Consider the following 18,398-nt stretch of genomic DNA (forward strand, 5'->3'; position numbering starts at 1 on the left):
CGGTTGGTGACCACTGGACTAGGAGATGGACCGGTTGGTGACCACTAGACTAGGAGATGGACCGGTTGGTGACCTCTGGACTAGGAGATGGACCGGTTGGTGACCTCTGGACTAGGAGATGGACCGGTTGGTGACCACTGGACTAGGAGATGGACCGGTTGGTGACCACTGGACTAGGAGATGGACCGGTTGGTGACCACTGGACTAGGAGATGGACCGGTTGGTGACCACTGGACTAGGAGATGGACCGGTTGGTGACCACTGGACTAGGAGATGGACCGGTTGGTGACCACTGGACTAGGAGATGGACCGGTTGGTGACCACTGGACTAGGAGATGGACCGGTTGGTGACCTCTGGACTAGGTTCTTGAATGAAAGGACCAGTATGTATAGACTATATTGACAGTTGTTTCTGTTTCAGGTTTGGCCAAGGAGAACCCATATGCCAGATTTCAAGATAATTAAAGTATACTGCTTACTTATTTGGAAACTCAGTTTTATTTAATTTCCTCCGTTTGATGATTTCTTGACTGGAACTGTCCATATATATTAATTCTGGAAAATTGTAGGGGAGGGTTTTTTCTTTGCAGTATTTTAATAATACATCAATGTTTTACTGTAAGATATTTTGTAAGATAAAAAAAAGAGTTACTGAGAGAAGAACACCAGGGTTGCGTTAAGAAGGCACACATGTCAGAAAACGTTTTTTAAATGACTGCCCAGCAAACATTTCAAGTGTACACATTCAGGTAGAATGTACAGCACAGCACTACATTTCAACACTCCGTTTAAAAAAAAAAAGTCTCCCGTTTCTTGCCTACTTGAATGGGACCCAGTCTCTTTAATATGTGTTCTGGTTAACTACTAGCTGTGCTGTGGGGTTTTAGTCTGGGTTTCTGTATAAGCACTTTGTGACATCCGCTGATGTAAAAAGGGCTTTATAAACATGTGATTTGATGATTTGCGTTTATATTTTTGTTCAGTGTACATTAGTCTATGATTGCCACGCTCAAACATCTTTGAGAGGCTTCATTGATTAATGAACATGTATATTTACACACTTCATACATTGATTTATCCAGGTGATAGAAATAGCTGTCCAATTTTGCTTAATTCACGGGAGCGCGCATTAAACCGATTTGCGCGCTCGTGTGTGCACGGTCCCGAGAAACTATAGACACGTGACCCCGTGAGCCAATTAGAGTTTAAAACCCTATGCGCGCTCCTGGTCGACAAACAGAAGACGAAGAGAGTTGAAAAAAGCGCAAACATTTAGCAATCTGTCTGTAAATTAGTAAATATCAGAGCATTAACTAGCTACACAATGTCTGAAGAAAAGCCAAAGGTAAGAAATGTTGTGTGTGATTGAATATTTTCCATATTTCCTTGCATTCTGCTTGTCGAGCGTACTAATATGTTGGTGATAACGTTAGATTGCCCGTTTCCAATTTGAGCGGGTAAAAAGAGAAAACAAAGGTGGTTCGATTTGTGGACATTTGGCCGTGTAACGTTTTGCGTGTGGAAAATTGGCTAGTTAGCCAGTTATCTGATAGATGTAGTGTACTATTATCTATTCATGTTTTGTAAGGTGATGGTTTTTAGTGAAACAGCGCCATTGTGACTTTTCTGCGCCCATTGGAATAGGGACCAACGTCGTTGTCTCTGCGGCTTTTTGAGCTAACTAGCTAGCATGCTAACGTTAGATTGAGATTCCCACTGGAGCTGCCACCCCATTGATGGCTGGCCAGTTAGCTATCTAGGTTAGCATGGCTCTTGTTGTAAGAGCTAACTAGCTAACTGATTGCTAGCTAAAAAGCTAAACTCAAATGTTTGACACCAAGCAAAGATATTAACTCACCGTCAGACTGAACTCTGAACAGTACTGTTATGCTCGTCCTACACTGCCGTTTTTGTGGAAATGTTGTGTAATTGTGAGATGCAGGGCTCCCTTACAAAAGAGAAACTTTGTCCCAATGGGACTCTGCTAAAACTCTGCTAAAATAAATGTACATTAAAATAAAACCGTTAGCAGTGTGCACCGCTTGGTAACGTAAACTCACCCCATTCCGTACAAATGTGCGCAACATTCAAACGAGGCTACAAAGAACTAATGGGACTGTGTTGACTTCAACATTGGGGGGGTGAACTAGGTTTCTATTCAAGCGTTGATCGACATGGTAATGACTCTCTAGTATTGGAGAAAAGTTGAAAAAACGGACCCTCCATTACATCGTGACATGTCGTAACATACAGCACGCATAAAGCAACTATTTCTGTCTTACAATCTCTCTACACCAGGTGTAGTACTTCTCTCATCGTTTAAAAACAAGAAATGGACAGTGACGGGGTAAGGGGGGGATACCTAGTCATTATTGCGTCATCATTGCATGTGATCATCATTCTCAAAGCCGCTGTTTACTTCTAAGATCACTTTAGCACCGCCCTAAAAACCAGATTCAAATTCGACACAAACCTTCAAATAGTTATGTAATGACACATTATATAAAGTCTTTACAGTGTTTTATTTACATTTTAGAGGCGATAAGGTGATAAGTTGGACAGAGAGTGGAAAGAAAGAAAATTTCCCACAACATCTCTCCTTTTCACTATCACACTAGTTTCGCTTCCCCACCCGCCATTTTTAAAAAGACCCCACGGGGCTCATTGCCTGCTTGAATTATGCAGAAACGGGCAGCGTTTAGGTCATGTAATTGATTATGTTGGAAAGGGGAGAAATTGTGCTTTACAATGGTATTGACATTACAGTTGATCTGGAAGTATTATGTTTTTGGGGCGCTAAAATATGGTCAATTGTACAGACCAAGGCGATGTACGACTTTACGTGAGTTTACGTTAGCTTGCTGTAACTAACTAGCTAACATCTTCATGTTACAATTCCTGTTGAGATGCTTTAATTTTAGCCAAAAAGTTTGCTCTGTCTAATGCATAACATTAACTGTTAGACTCTAGCTATAAAGCTGGGCCTGAGAGATTGAGAAATAGCTTCTATCTCAAGGCCATCAGACTGCTAAACAGCAATCACTAACTCAGTGAGGCTGCTGCCTACATTGAGACCCAATCACTGGTCACTTTAATAATGTCTACATATCTTACATTACTCATATCACCTGTATATACTGTATTTTATACCATCTAACTGAACCTTGCCTATGCCGCTCATCCATATACTTATATGTACATATTCTCATTCACCCCTTTAGATTTGTGTGTATTAGGTAGTTGTTGTGGAATTGTTAGATGACTTGTTAGATATTACTGCACTGTTGGAACTAGAAGCACAAGCATTTCTCTACACTCACATTAACATCTGCTAACCATGTGTTATCTGACCAATAAAATTTGATTTTGATTTGATATATATATAAAAAATGTATCTATTGTCTCTGAAATTCACCCGTTCCCCACTGTTTTCTCAGGAAGGAGTGAAGACTGAAAACGACCACATCAACCTAAAGGTCGCAGGTCAAGATGGGTCAGTTGTTCAGTTCAAAATTAAAAGGCACACTCCGCTCAGCAAGCTGATGAAGGCCTACTGCGAAAGACAGGTGAGGCTTTCCTTCAAGTTTACATATAAGACAATGTTAAGCTTTGAGGCTGATTGTACAACCTTACAGGGCAACTCCTGACCACAGTAACTTGCTAGATGAGCCTGACAGTGTCTCCCTTCTATATTATAACCTCTCCCTTCTTCTTTATTTCAGGGTTTGTCAATTAGACAGATACGGTTTAGGTTTGACGGACAGCCAATCAACGAGACGGACACACCTGCACAGGTAGGTGCCACTCTCTTTCGGTGTAGTCCTCGATAATGCAAAAGATTCAAAAAGAAGTGATAACATGCACAGGTGGAGTTACAAGTAGACTTATTTTGTGACTTACTGACCATTCTATGTATTTGTTTTGGCAGCTTGAGATGGAAGACGAGGATACTATTGATGTATTTCAACAACAGACCGGAGGAGGCTTCTCTTAAAGGTGTATGGACCCCTCTGAGGCGCCTCCCCCTCTGAGGACAGAAACACAGTTGAAGAGCAGCAACTTTTTTTTATTATTATTACATAATTGTTCCGCTTTTTTATTTTTGTTTTGTGATCGATCTGCTCGTAGCCATGGTCTTATCCTTTTCAAGCCACCAATCCACAAATGTCTTGTTTACATTCGTATTGAGGATGGACTATAAACTGCTTGGAGTCGTGTTTTGGAGAATATGTGTTTGTTTCACACACGGGGATGTGGGGGGTTTCAACTCATTCAGGCTGTGTCCCAAATGGCACCCTATTCCTCTTATAGTGCTCTACACTAAACAAAGTAGTGCACTATATGGTCAATAGGGTGCCATTTGGGACACGTTTTAAATCTGCCATAGGTTGAGGGACTTGGTGTTGAACAGGTCTCATAATATGCAAACATTTTTTTTTTTTGTCTGCTGTTTTTAAGTACATTTTGCAAAATATACAGTCCAAGTGATCAATTGTAATTTTAAACCTGTACAATGTGTTGAAGGAATATTGGTGAATGAGGTTCTCTACTGCTGGTGCCATTAGATTGAATTGCTGTGTCTCTCTGGAACAAAGGCTTTACTGAAGAGAACAGAACCGTCTGATCGAAAAGGGTCAAGTTTCAGGTCTATTTTCAACATCGCTTGAAAGGATGCAACTCACCTTTCACATGTCTGTTTGGTTTCCCCTCCCCCTTCCTCACAGATTTAAGGGAAGTCGTTGAGATCCTGCTTTTAGCCCATCCCACTGAATCACTATTTTATGACAAAATAAAAGGGAATCCACCACGACTTCAACAACCTTTGACCTTTCTGTTTCTCTATAATCAGACTTGATGAATCTTCCCACCTGCCTTCAGACAGTTGTGGTGTTCTACAGTGTGGACTTGAATAGGTAGCACAGGTCCACTAAGTCCTTCTGTTGCTCTAATGATTTGTACATTGTCTTTTACTACTGTATACAATAAATATAGTTTGGTACTCAGCTACTTTTGTGTGCTTCCTTTGGCTGTTGTATGAGGAGTGCTGAAAGACTGTCGCTGTCTTCCTAGGCCACTTTAGGAAATTTCAAACTGCACATCTTATCAAATAGGGAAAAGTACATTGATGGTAATCAACTGTTTGGTCATTCACTTACCACAATGCTAGAGCAAGTCTAGGAAACAGGCAAATATGTTCTGAGACCGCTGTGTTTGTGAGCTACAGTACTTCCAGCGAGGGGTGCTGTCATCATTTGTGAGCTGTAAAGAGTTTTTTCTGGAGGCTGTATTTAACTAGGCAAGTCCGTTAAACCCATTCTTATTTACCATAACGGCCAAACCCTAACCAGGACCGCTGGGCCAATTGAGCGCTGCCCTATGGGACTCTCAATCACTGACGGTTGTGATACAGCCTGGAATCAAACCAAGGTCTGTAGTGACGCCTCTAGAACTGAGATGCAGTGCCTTAGACCGCTGCGCCACTCGGGAGTTTTGTGGATGTGTCAAAAGCAAGCAGCTAATAGGTCAGATATTACTGCTGCGCCTAACTCTGCAAGCTCAGACTCCGAGACTATATGAGATAGTTGAACAACTTGAGATTAAAGTGTAATATGTTGAACTCGACCAACAGGTCAATAAAATGACAGCATCTCGTAGCCATGAAATTAAAAGTTATACTGTAATATAGTTATACTGTAATATAGTTATACTAATATAGTTATACTGTAATATAGTTATACTGTAATATCTAAAAAGAATAACACATTTTCAAGTGTGTGCTGTCAAACGCTACAGTGTTGCAATGCACACATTGAAAACCTGTCTAGAAATGACGTTAAGTCGTAGCCATAAATTAAAGGAAGCCTAGCTATTGTTAGTCATTTTACAAAAATAATCACCTTTTCAATGACTGTGGGCAGTGAAACGCTACACTGTTTCGATACTTGCAGGAATTCTCTTGATTTTACTTGTTACATCGTCAAATTCAATATGACCCCCTGAGTAGGTAGAAACTCATTCACTTAAATGTCTATTTATGTTTTATTTCACCTTTATTTAACCAGGTCGGCCAGTTGAGAACAAGTTCTCATTTACAACTGGCCAAGATAAAGAAAAGCAGTGTGAAAACAACAACACAGAGTTACACATAAACAAACGTACAGTCAATAACACAAAAGAAAAGAAAAGAAAATATATATAGTGTGTACAAATGTAGAAGAGTAGGGAGGTAAGGCAATAAGTAGGCCACAGAGAAGAAAATAATTACAATTTAGCATTAATACTGGAGTGATAGATGTGCAGATGATGATGTGCAAGTAGAAATACTGGTGCGCAAAAGAGCAAGGGGGTAAGTAACAATATGGGGATGAGGTAGTTGGGTGTGCTATTTACAGACTGGCTGTGTACAGGTACAGTGATCGGTAAGCTGCTCTGACAGCTGATGCTTAAAGTTAGAGAGGGAGATATATATGTGTGTGTGTTCTTGTATGTGTTTATTTGAATGAGAGTGTGTGTATATGCATGTGTACAAACACCTGCACGGCATCAGCCTCAGGCAAACCGGCATTAGTTGTAAAAACACTGCCACATGCTCACCATCCACTAACCTAGAGGAGACTACTCCTCCGGCCACACGGTGGCGCTGTCTGCGTATGAAGTGATTCTCTTTTTTCTTTCTACATTGCAGCGTCTGCATGGTTCCTCTGTTTTCATGTTAGAGGTAAAGTTTACAGGTTTGAATCCTTTTGTGATGAAGTGTTTAGGTTCATCAAAAGGAATTTAATAAATATCATGCATATGTTTCATTCGTTTTTTTTTTAAGGTTACAGAAAGCATTTGTTTACATTCACAGTATGTTTCGAAGGATCTGCTTTTAAAGGTAGGAAAGCTGTCTACTTGCTATCTTGATTGTTAGCTCATTTAGATGATGCTAGCTAACTAGTTTAGAGTATGATTCATCTCACTGTAAACTAGCGCTAGCTAGCTAGCCAACTAACGCTAACGTTACTTTGCAAGCTGATTATGAGGAGCTCATCTCTCCAATGTCAAAACTACCTTGCTATGCTACTGATCTTCTTATGGGCTCCCGAGTGGCGAAGACACTGCATCTCAGTGCAAGAGGCGTCACTGCAGTCCCTGGTTCGAATCCTGGCTGCATCACATCCGGCTGTGATTGGGAGTCCCATAGCGCCGCCGGGTTTGACCGGGGCAGGCCGTCATTGTAAATAATAGTTTGTTCTTAACTGACTTGCCTAGTTAAATAAAGGATTAAAAATAAATAAAAAAAATGTGGGTCATGGTTGAGCTTTTAAAGCTAGCCATCTACTGTATCTTCGCTACTAACCAACTCTGGGTCTAGGGGGCTCTGCCTGGTTCAATGTTTCGCGGTTTATCGTTGTGGTTCTGCTGAACTGATATCTCTAACAAGAACTTCTGTAACATTATGGATTGCCGAATAAAGGAGGCTCACAATGTATCGGAGTTTTACTCACTGTCCACGTGACCTGACCCACTTCAAATCAAATTAGGGCTGGACGATATGTCCAAAATATCATATCGTGTGTTTTTTATCAGACGGTTATACGGTATTCTATGTTTTTGAATAATACAAGTTAAAAATGTTCTTTATGAGTAGTGCGTGACTGTATGGTGGCAACACATACTGACTGTACATTCGAAATGATTTCAATGAGTCTTTTTCCATTCTGATTGTTATATACTGTTCAATTAAACTTCCACACAAAATTATTTTCAGCATTTAAATCAATTTCTGCATTTCATGCACTCATCTGAGATCATTTCCACCCTGCCACGTAGGGCTGCACGACATGGGCAAAACAATCTAGGCCTTATTTTTAAACACATGTTGGAATTGCAGTTTATTGCAGATTATTTTAATTCTATAGTTAGAATATAATAGTGGGCACTTTGAATATAATTTGACATGACAACAAATGAAAATGCCAGGGAGGAGTTATTGTGACAGGGTAGGAACCACAGTGTTTACAAGTGTTTCCTAGGGGACCCTATAATCTTTGGCTACATTGCATGTTTTCACTTAGCTACTTCATGTAGTTAACATATTCTTGCTTAGCGTGTTCCTCTTTGATTTAGGTTGACAACATCACTGGTATTATCAGGCTGTACAGTCCATTTGGAAAGTAGTCAGACCCCTTCACTTTTCTCACATTTTATTAGGTTACGGCCTTAATTCTAAAATTGATTAAATAGTTTTTTCCCTCAATCTACACACACTACCCCACAAAAACAGGTTATGAGAAATTTGTGCTAATTTATTACCCCCCAAAAATCACATTAACATAAGTATTCAGACCTTTTACTCAGTACTTTGTTAAAGCACCTTTGGCAGCGATTACAGCCTCCAGTCTTCTTGGGTATGATGCTACAAGCTTGGCACACCGGTATTTGGGGAGTTTCTCCCATTCTTCTCTGCAGATCATCTCAAGCTCTGTCAGGTTGGATGGGGAGCGTTGCTGCACAGCTATTTTCAGGTCTCTCCACAGATGTTCGATCGGGTTCAAGTCCGGGCTCTGGCTGGACCACTCAAGGACATTCAGAGACTTGTCCCGAAGCCACTCCTGTGTTGTCTTGGCTGTGTGCTTAGGGTTGATGTCTTGTTGGAAGGTGAACCTTCACCTCAGTCTGAGGTCCTGAGCGCTCTGGAGCTCTGTCAGAGTGACCATTGGGTTCTTGGTCACCTCCCTGTCCAAAGCCCTTCTCCCCAGATTGCTCAGTTTGGCCGGGCGGCCAGCTCTAGGAAGAGTCTTGGTGGTTCCAAACTTCTTCAATAAAACAATGATGGAGGCCACAGTTTTCTTGGGGACCTTCAATGCTGCAGACATTTTTTGGTGCCCTTCCCCAGATCTGTGCCTCGACACAATTCTGTCTCGGAGCTCTATGGACATTTCCTTCGACCTCATGGCTTGGTTTTTGCTCTGACATGCACTGTCAACTGTGGGACCTTTATATAGACAGTTGTGTTCCTTTCTAAATCATGTCCAATTAATTGAAGTTACCACAGGTGGACTCCAATCAAGTTGTAGAAACATCTCAGATGATCAACGGAAACAGGAAGCACCTGAGCTCAATTTCAAGTCTCATAGCAAAGGGTCTGAATACTTATGTAAATAAGATATTTCTGTTTTTTATTTTTAATACATTTGCAAAAATGTCTATAAACCTGTTTTCGCTTTGTCATTATGGGGTATTGTGTGTAGATAGCGGTGGATTTATTTAAAAAATCAATTTTAGGATAAGTCTGTAACGTAAGAAAATGTGTAAAAAGACTGCATACTTTCCAAAGGCACTGTATCGCTAATTACGTTTTCTCTTACTAGCAGGTAGCCTAGTGGTTAGAGTGTAGAGGTGGCAGGTAGTCTAGTGGTTAGAGTGTAGGGACGGCAGGTAGCCTAGTGGTTAGAGTGTAGAGGTGGCAGGTAGCCTAGTGGTTAGAGTGTAGAGGTGGCAGGTAGCCTAGTGGTTAGAGTGTAGAGGTGGCAGGTAGCCTAGTGGTTAGAGTGTAGAGGCGGCAGGTAGCCTAGTGGTTAGAGTGTAGAGGTGGCAGGTAGCCTAGTGGTTAGAGTGTAGAGGTAGTCTAGTGGTTAGAGTGTAGGGACGGCAGGTAGCCTAGTGGTTAGAGTGTAGAGGCGGCAGGTAGCCTAGTGGTTAGAGTGTAGGGACGGCAGGTAGTCTAGTGGTTAGAGTGTAGAGGTGGCAGGTAGTCTAGTGGTTAGAGTGTAGGGACGGCAGGTAGCCTAGTGGTTAGAGTGTAGAGGTGGCAGGTAGTCTAGTGGTTAGAGTGTAGGGACGGCAGGTAGCCTAGTGGTTAGAGTGTAGAGGTGGCAGGTAGCCTAGTGGTTAGAGTGTAGAGGCGGCAGGTAGCCTAGTGGTTAGAGTGTAGAGGTGGCAGGTAGCCTAGTGGTTAGAGTGTAGAGGCGGCAGGTAGCCTAGTGGTTAGAGTGTAGAGGTGGCAGGTAGCCTAGTGGTTAGAGTGTAGAGGTGGCAGGTAGCCTAGTGGTTAGAGTGTAGGGGCGGCAGGTAGCCTAGTGGTTAGAGTGTAGAGGCGGCAGGTAGCCTAGTGGTTAGAGTGTAGGGACGGCAGGTAGTCTAGTGGTTAGAGTGTAGAGGTGGCAGGTAGCCTAGTGGTTAGAGTGTAGGGACGGCAGGTAGCCTAGTGGTTAGAGTGTAGAGGCGGCAGGTAGCCTAGTGGTTAGAGTGTAGGGACGGCAGGTAGTCTAGTGGTTAGAGTGTAGAGGTGGCAGGTAGCCTAGTGGTTAGAGTGTAGGGACGGCAGGTAGCCTAGTGGTTAGAGTGTAGGGACGGCAGGTAGTCTAGTGGTTAGAGTGTAGGGTCGGCAGGTAGCCTAGTGGTTAGAGTGTAGGGACGGCAGGTAGCCTAGTGGTTAGAGTGTAGAGGCGGCAGGTAGCCTAGTGGTTAGAGTGTAGAGGCGGCAGGTAGCCTAGTGGTTAGAGTGTAGGGTCGGCAGGTAGCCTAGTGGTTAGAGTGTAGGGACGGCAGGTAGCCTAGTGGTTAGAGTGTAGGGACGGCAGGTAGTCTAGTGGTTAGAGTGTAGGGACGGCAGGTAGTCTAGTGGTTAGAGTGTAGAGGCGGCAGGTAGCCTAGTGGTTAGAGTGTAGAGGTGGCAGGTAGCCTAGTGGTTAGAGTGTAGAGGTGGCAGGTAGCCTAGTGGTTAGAGTGTAGGGGCGGCAGGTAGCCTAGTGGTTAGAGTGTAGAGGCGGCAGGTAGCCTAGTGGTTAGAGTGTAGGGACGGCAGGTAGTCTAGTGGTTAGAGTGTAGAGGTGGCAGGTAGCCTAGTGGTTAGAGTGTAGGGACGGCAGGTAGCCTAGTGGTTAGAGTGTAGAGGCGGCAGGTAGCCTAGTGGTTAGAGTGTAGGGACGGCAGGTAGTCTAGTGGTTAGAGTGTAGAGGTGGCAGGTAGCCTAGTGGTTAGAGTGTAGGGACGGCAGGTAGCCTAGTGGTTAGAGTGTAGGGACGGCAGGTAGTCTAGTGGTTAGAGTGTAGGGTCGGCAGGTAGCCTAGTGGTTAGAGTGTAGGGACGGCAGGTAGCCTAGTGGTTAGAGTGTAGAGGCGGCAGGTAGCCTAGTGGTTAGAGTGTAGAGGTGGCAGGTAGCCTAGTGGTTAGAGTGTAGGGGCGGCAGGTAGCCTAGTGGTTAGAGTGTAGAGGCGGCAGGTAGCCTAGTGGTTAGAGTGTAGAGGTGGCAGGTAGCCTAGTGGTTAGAGTGTAGAGGTGGCAGGTAGCCTAGTGGTTAGAGTGTAGGGGCGGCAGGTAGCCTAGTGGTTAGAGTGTAGAGGCGGCAGGTAGCCTAGTGGTTAGAGTGTAGGGACGGCAGGTAGTCTAGTGGTTAGAGTGTAGAGGTGGCAGGTAGCCTAGTGGTTAGAGTGTAGGGACGGCAGGTAGCCTAGTGGTTAGAGTGTAGAGGCGGCAGGTAGCCTAGTGGTTAGAGTGTAGGGACGGCAGGTAGCCTAGTGGTTAGAGTGTAGAGGCGGCAGGTAGCCTAGTGGTTAGAGTGTAGGGTCGGCAGGTAGCCTAGTGGTTAGAGTGTAGGGACGGCAGGTAGCCTAGTGGTTAGAGTGTAGGGACGGCAGGTAGTCTAGTGGTTAGAGTGTAGGGACGGCAGGTAATCTAGTGGTTAGAGCGTAGAGGTGGCATGTAGCCTAGTGGTTAGAGTGTAGGGACGGCAGGTTGCCTAGTGGTTAGAGTGTAGAGGTGGCAGGTAGCCTAGTGGTTAGAGTGTAGGGACGGCAGGTAGCCTAGTGGTTAGAGTGTAGAGGCGGCAGGTAGCCTAGTGGTTAGAGTGTAGGGACGGCAGGTAGTCTAGTGGTTAGAGTGTAGAGGTGGCAGGTAGCCTAGTGGTTAGAGTGTAGGGACGGCAGGTAGCCTAGTGGTTAGAGTGTAGGGACGGCAGGTAGTCTAGTGGTTAGAGTGTAGGGACGGCAGGTAGCCTAGTGGTTAGAGTGTAGGGTCGGCAGGTAGCCTAGTGGTTAGAGTGTAGGGTCGGCATGTAGCCTAGTGGTTAGAGTGTAGGGACGGCAGGTAGCCTAGTGGTTAGAGTGTAGGGACGGCAGGTAGTCTAGTGGTTAGAGTGTAGGGACGGCAGGTAGTCTAGTGGTTAGAGTGTAGAGGCGGCAGGTAGCCTAGTGGTTAGAGTGTAGGGACGGCAGGTAGTCGAGTGGTAAGAGCTTAGAGGCGGCAGGTAGCCTAGTGGTTAGAGCGTAGGGACGGCAGGTAGCCTAGTGGTTAGAGCGTAGGGACGGCAGGGAGCCTAGTGGTTAGAGCGTAGAGGTGGCATGTAGCCTAGTGGTTAGAGTGTAGAGGTGGCAGGTAGCCTAGTGGTTAGAGTGTAGAGGTGGCAGGTAGCCTAGTGGTTAGAGTGTAGAGGTGGCAGGTAGCCTAGTGGTTAGAGTGTAGAGGTGGCAGGTAGCCTAGTGGTTAGAGTGTAGGGACGGCAGGTAGCCTAGTGGTTAGAGTGTAGGGACGGCAGGTAGCCTAGTGGTTAGAGTGTAGAGGCGGCAGGTAGCCTAGTGGTTAGAGTGTAGGGACGGCAGGTAGCCTAGTGGTTAGAGTGTAGGGACGGCAGGTAGCCTAGTGGTTAGAGTGTAGGGACGGCAGGTTGCCTAGTGGTTAGAGTGTAGGGACGGCAGGTAGCCTAGTGGTTAGAGTGTAGGGACGGCAGGTAGTCTAGTGGTTAGAGTGTAGGGACGGCAGGTAGTCTAGTGGTTAGAGTGTAGAGGCGGCAGGTAGCCTAGTGGTTAGAGTGTAGGGACGGCAGGTAGTCGAGTGGTTAGAGTGTTGAGGCGGCAGGTAGCCTAGTGGTTAGAGTGTAGGGGCGGCAGGTAGCCTAGTGGTTAGAGTGTAGGGGCGGCAGGTAGCCTAGTGGTTAGAGTGTAGGGACGGCAGGTAGCCTAGTGGTTAGAACGACAGGTAGCCTAGTGGTTAGAGTGTAGAGGCGGCAGGTAGCCTAGTGGTTAGAGTGGAGGGGTGGCAGGTAGCCTAGTGGTTAGAACGACAGGTAGCCTAGTGGCTAGAGTGTTGGGGAGGCAGGTAGCCTAGTGTTTAGAGCGGCAGGTAGCCTAGTGGTTAGAGCGGCAGGTAGCCTAGTGGTTAGAGCGGCAGGTAGCCTAGTGGTTAGAGCGGCAGGTAGCCTAGTGGTTAGAGCGGCAGGTAGCCTAGTGGTTAGAGCGGCAGGTAGCCTAGTGGTTAGAGCGGCAGGTAGCCTAGTGGTTAGAGCGGCAGGTAGCCTAGTGGTTAGAGCGGCAGGTAGCCTAGTGGTTAGAGCGGCAGGTAGCCTAGTGGTTAGAGCGGCAGGTAGCCTAGTGGTTAGAGCGGCAGGTAGCCTAGTGGTTAGAGCGGCAGGTAGCCTAGTGTTTAGAGCGGCAGGTAGCCTAGTGGTTAGAGCGGCAGGTAGCCTAGTGGTTAGAGCGGCAGGTAGCCTAGTGGTTAGAGCGGCAGGTAGCCTAGTGTTTAGAGCGGCAGGTAGCCTAGTGGTTAGAGCGGCAGGTAGCCTAGTGGTTAGAGCGGCAGGTAGCCTAGTGGTTAGAGCGGCAGGTAGCCTAGTGTTTAGAGCGGCAGGTAGCCTAGTGGTTAGAGCGTTGGACTATTAACCGAAAGGTTGCAAGATCGAATCCCCCGAGCTGACAAGGTAATAATCTGTCGTTCTGCCCCTGAACAAGGCAGTTAACCCGCTGTTCCCCTGAACAAGGCAGTTAACCCACTGTTCCCCTGAACAAGGCAGTTAACCCACTGTTCCCCTGAACAAGGCAGTTAACCCACTGTTCCCCAGAACAAGGCAGTTAACCCACTGTTCCCCTGAACAAGGCAGTTAACCCGCTGTTCCCCTGAACAAGGCAGTTAACCCACTGTTCCCCTGAACAAGGCAGTTAACCCACTGTTCCCCTGAACAAGGCAGTTAACCCACTGTTCCCCTGAACAAGGCAGTTAACCCACTGTTCCCCTGAACAAGGCAGTTAACCCGCTGTTCCTAGGCCGTCATTGTTAATAAGAATTTGTTCTTAACTCACTTGCCTAGTTAAATAAAGGTTATATAAATAAATAAAAATGTATTAGCTAGCGATTAGCGTTAGTGGCTAACAAGTTTTAGGCCCAACTTGCTAAGAAAAGACAAGCTGGCTGTTTGCAGATGTAAGAGACAAACAGTTAATCGGCCGATTTTTTAAATTTTATTTATTTGTAATAATGACAATTACAGCAATACTGAATGAACACTTATTTTAACTTAATATAATACATCAATAAAATCAATTTAGCCTCAAATAATGAAACATGTTCAATTAGGTTTAAATAATGCAAAAACAAAGTGTTGGAGAAAAAAGTAAAAGTGCAATATGTGCCATGTAAGAAAGCTAATGTTTAAGTTCCTTGCTCAGAACATGAGAACATTTGAAAGCTGGTGGTTCCTTTTAACATGAGTCTTCAATATTCCCAGATAAGAAGTTTTAGGTTGTAGTTATTATAGGGATTATAGGACTATTTCTCTCTCTACGATTTGTATTTCATATACCTTTGACTATTGGATGTTCTTATAGGCACTTTAGTATTGCCAGTGTAACAGTATAGCTTCCGTCCCTCTCCTCGCCGCTACCTGGGCTCGAACCAGGAACACATCGACAACAGCCACCCTCGAAGCAGCGTTACCCATGCAGAGCAAGGGGAACAACTACTAGAAGGCTCAGAGCGAGTGACGTTTGAAATGCTATTAGCGCACACCCCGCTAACTAGCTAGCCACTTCACATCGGTTACACTAGCCTAATCTCGGGAGTTGATAGGCTTGAAGTCATAAACAGCGCAATGCTTGACGCACAACAAAGAGCTGCTGGCAAAACGCAGGAAAGTGCTGTTTGAATGAATGCTTACGAGCCTGCTGCTGCCTACCACCGCTCAGTCAGACTGCTCTATCAAATCATAGACTTAATTATAACATAATAACACACAGAAATACGAGCCTTTGGTCATTAATATGGTCGAATCTGGAAACTATCATCTCGAAAACAAGACGTTTATTCTTTCAGTGAAATACGGAACCGTTCCGTATTTTATCTAACGGGTGGCATCCATAAGTCTAAATATTCCTGTTACATTGCACAACCTTCAATGTTATGTCATAATTACGTAAAATTCAGAACTGTTGCATATACCCTGACTCTGCGTGCAATGAACGCAAGAGAAGTGACACAATTTCACCTGGTTAATATTGCCTGCTAACCTGGATTTCTTTTAGCTAAATATGCAGATTTAAAAATATATTCTTCTGTGTATTGATTTTAAGAAAGGCAGTGATGTTTATGGTTAGGTACACGTTGGAGCAACGATACGATTATATGCAACGCAGGACACGCTAGATAAACTAGTAATAACATCAACCATGTGTGGTTAACTAGTGATTATGATTGATTGATTGTTTTTTATAAGATAAGTTTAATGCTAGCTAGCAACTTACCTTGGCTTCTTACTGCATTCGCGTAACAGGCGGGCTCCTCGTGGAGTGCAATGTAATCAGGTGGTTAGAGCGTTGGACTAGTTAACTGTAAGGTTGCAAGATTGAATCCCCCGAGCTGACAAGGTAAAAATCTGTCATTCTGCCCCTGGACGAGGCAGTTAACCCACCGTTCCTAGGCCGTCATTGTAAATAAGAATGTGTTCTTAACTGACTTGCCTCGTTAAATAAAGATTAAATAAAGGTGTAAAAAAAGAAAAAGAAAAAGAAATCGGCCAAATCGGTGTCCAAAAATACCGATTGTTATGAAAACTTGAAATCGGCCCTAATTAATCGGCCATTCCCGATTAATCGGTCGACCTCTAATAGTAATATTTAATAGTAAAACACGTAATAATAAATACACAATGAGTAACGATAACATGGCTGTATAAACAGGGTACCAGTACCAGTACCGAGTCAATGATTAACGATAACATGGCTGTATACACAGGGTACCAGTACCAGTACCGAGTCAATGATTAACGATAACATGGCTGTATACACAGGGTACCAGTACCGAGTCAATGAGTAACAATAACATGGCTGTATACACAGGGTACCAGTACCAGTACCGAGTCAATGATTAACGATAACATGGCTGTATACACAGGGTACCAGTACCGAGTCAATGATTAACGATAACATGGCTGTATAAACAGGGTACCAGTACCGAGTCAATGATTAACGATAACATGGCTGTATAAACAGGGTACCAGTACCAGTACCGAGTCAATGAGTAACGATAACATGGCTGTATAAACAGGGTACCGGTACCGAGTCAATGATTAACGATAACATGGCTGTATAAACAGGGTACCAGTACCGAGTCAATGAGTAACGATAACTTGGCTGTATAAACATGGTACCAGTACTGAGTCAATGATTAACGATAACATGGCTGTATAAACAGGGTACCAGTACTGAGTCAATGATTAACGATAACATGGCTGTATAAACAGGGTACCGGTACCAGTACCGAGTCAATGAGTAACGATAACATGGCTGTATAAACAGGGTACCAGTACCAGTACCGAGTCAATGATTAACGATAACATGGCTGTATAAACAGGGTACCAGTACCGAGTCAATGAGTAACGATAACATGGCTGTATACACAGGGTACCAGTACCAGTACCGAGTCAATGATTAACGATAACATGGCTGTATAAACAGGGTACCAGTACTGAGTCAATGATTAACGATAACATGGCTGTATAAACAGGGTACCAGTACCGAGTCAATGAGTAACGATAACATGGCTGTATAAACAGGGTACCAGTACCAGTACCGAGTCAATGAGTAACGATAACATGGCTGTATAAACAGGGTACCGGTACCAGTACCGAGTCAATGAGTAACGATAACATGGCTGTATAAACAGGGTACCAGTACCAGTACCGAGTCAATGATTAACGATAACATGGCTGTATAAACAGGGTACCGGTACCAGTACCGAGTCAATGATTAACGATAACATGGCTGTATAAACAGGGTACCAGTACTGAGTCAATGAGTAACGATAACATGGCTGTATAAACAGGGTACCAGTACTGAGTCAATGATTAACGATAACATGGCTGTATAAACAGGGTACCGGTACCGAGTCAATGATTAACGATAACATGGCTGTATAAACAGGGTACCAGTACCAGTACTGAGTCAATGAGTAACGATAACATGGCTGTATAAACAGGGTACCGGTACCGAGTCAATGATTAACGATAACATGGCTGTATAAACAGGGTACCAGTACCAGTACCGAGTCAATGATTAACGATAACATGGCTGTATAAACAGGGTACCAGTACTGAGTCAATGAGTAACGATAACATGGCTGTATAAACAGGGTACCAGTACTGAGTCAATGAGTAACGATAACATGGCTGTATAAACAGGGTACCAGTACTGAGTCAATGAGTAACGATAACATGGCTGTATAAACAGGGTACCGGTACCAGTACCGAGTCAATGATTAACGATAACATGGCTGTATAAACAGGGTACCAGTACTGAGTCAATGAGTAACGATAACATGGCTGTATAAACAGGGTACCAGTACTGAGTCGATGTGCAGGGGTACTAGGTAATTGAGGTAGATATGTACAAATAACTAGGAATAAAGTGACTAGGCAACAGGATAGGTAATAAACAGTAGCAGCAGCGTATGTGATGAGTCATAAGAGTTGGTGCAGAAAGGGTCAATGCAGACAGTCCGGGTAGCTGTTTGGATAACTATTGAACTAACTATTTAGCAGACTAAAGGCTTGGGGGTAGAAGCTGTTCAGGGTCCTGTTGGTCCCAGACTTGGTGCATTGGTACCGCTTGCCTTCTTCATGACTGTGTTGGTGTGTGTGGACCATGATGCATCCTAAGTGATGTGAGGGGGGTTTGACTTGTAATTCCTCCCCAGCTTCCTGAGTCTCTTGGGCGTGTTGAGTGCCCAGGATTGGGCGTGTTGAGTGCCCAGGACCAGGATGGAGTCGGCGCTGTTGGATGGCTGGAAGGAGGAAAGGGCGGAGCTGAGGGCGGAGGTGTCTCGCCTGCAGAATGAGCTGGCTGAGAGTCACGCTGAGAGACAGGAGCTGGAGTCACGTGCCCAGGCCCTCACAGACAGGGTGAGTCCCCACCTCCCCAGGCCCTCACAGACAGGGTGAGTCCCCACCTCCCCAGGCCCTCACAGACAGGGTGAGTCCCCACCTCCCCAGGCCCTCACAGACAGGGTGAGTCCCCACCTCCCCAGGCCCTCACAGACAGGGTGAGTCCCCAGGCCCTCACAGACAGGGTGAGTCCCCACCTCCCCAGGCCCTCACAGACAGGGTGAGTCCCCACCTCCCCAGGCCCTCACAGACAGGGTGAGTCCCCAGG

At 44.9% G+C, this 18,398-nt stretch overlaps 2 protein-coding genes across 2 annotated transcripts in view; both read left to right on the forward strand.

Annotated features, from left to right (window-relative positions):
* The first annotated feature begins 1,200 nt into the window (after positions 1–1,200).
* On the forward strand, positions 1,201–5,003 carry LOC139546194 (small ubiquitin-related modifier 3-like). The gene is made up of 4 exons (XM_071354295.1): positions 1,201–1,345; positions 3,438–3,566; positions 3,723–3,794; positions 3,929–5,003. Exons 1-4 carry the CDS (start codon positions 1,325–1,327, stop codon positions 3,992–3,994), a joined length of 288 nt encoding a protein of 95 aa, XP_071210396.1. The 5' UTR covers positions 1,201–1,324; the 3' UTR covers positions 3,995–5,003.
* A 1,710-nt stretch (positions 5,004–6,713) lies between these two features.
* LOC139546195 (centrosome-associated protein CEP250) overlaps positions 6,714–18,398 on the forward strand; it is a 121,922-nt gene continuing 110,237 nt past the window's right edge. Inside the window, 2 exon segments of the mRNA XM_071354296.1 lie at positions 6,714–6,877; positions 17,944–18,148. Coding sequence (XP_071210397.1) covers positions 18,008–18,148 — 141 coding nt within the window. The 5' untranslated portion in view covers positions 6,714–6,877; positions 17,944–18,007.

This window comes from Salvelinus alpinus, chromosome 20, assembly GCF_045679555.1.
Source record: "Salvelinus alpinus chromosome 20, SLU_Salpinus.1, whole genome shotgun sequence".
NCBI classification, from domain to species: domain Eukaryota; kingdom Metazoa; phylum Chordata; class Actinopteri; order Salmoniformes; family Salmonidae; genus Salvelinus; species Salvelinus alpinus.

What these genes read in the sequence shown, in the direction of transcription:
- LOC139546194 (XM_071354295.1), top strand. Translation starts at nt 1,325, where the DNA reads ATGTCTGAAGAAAAGCCAAAG. An exon ending in TGTCTGAAGAAAAGCCAAAG is followed by an intron (nt 1,346 to 3,437) that starts GTAAGAAATGTT and finishes CTGTTTTCTCAG; the next exon opens with GAAGGAGTGAAGACTGAAAA. An exon ending in AGACGGACACACCTGCACAG is followed by an intron (nt 3,795 to 3,928) that starts GTAGGTGCCACT and finishes TTGTTTTGGCAG; the next exon opens with CTTGAGATGGAAGACGAGGA.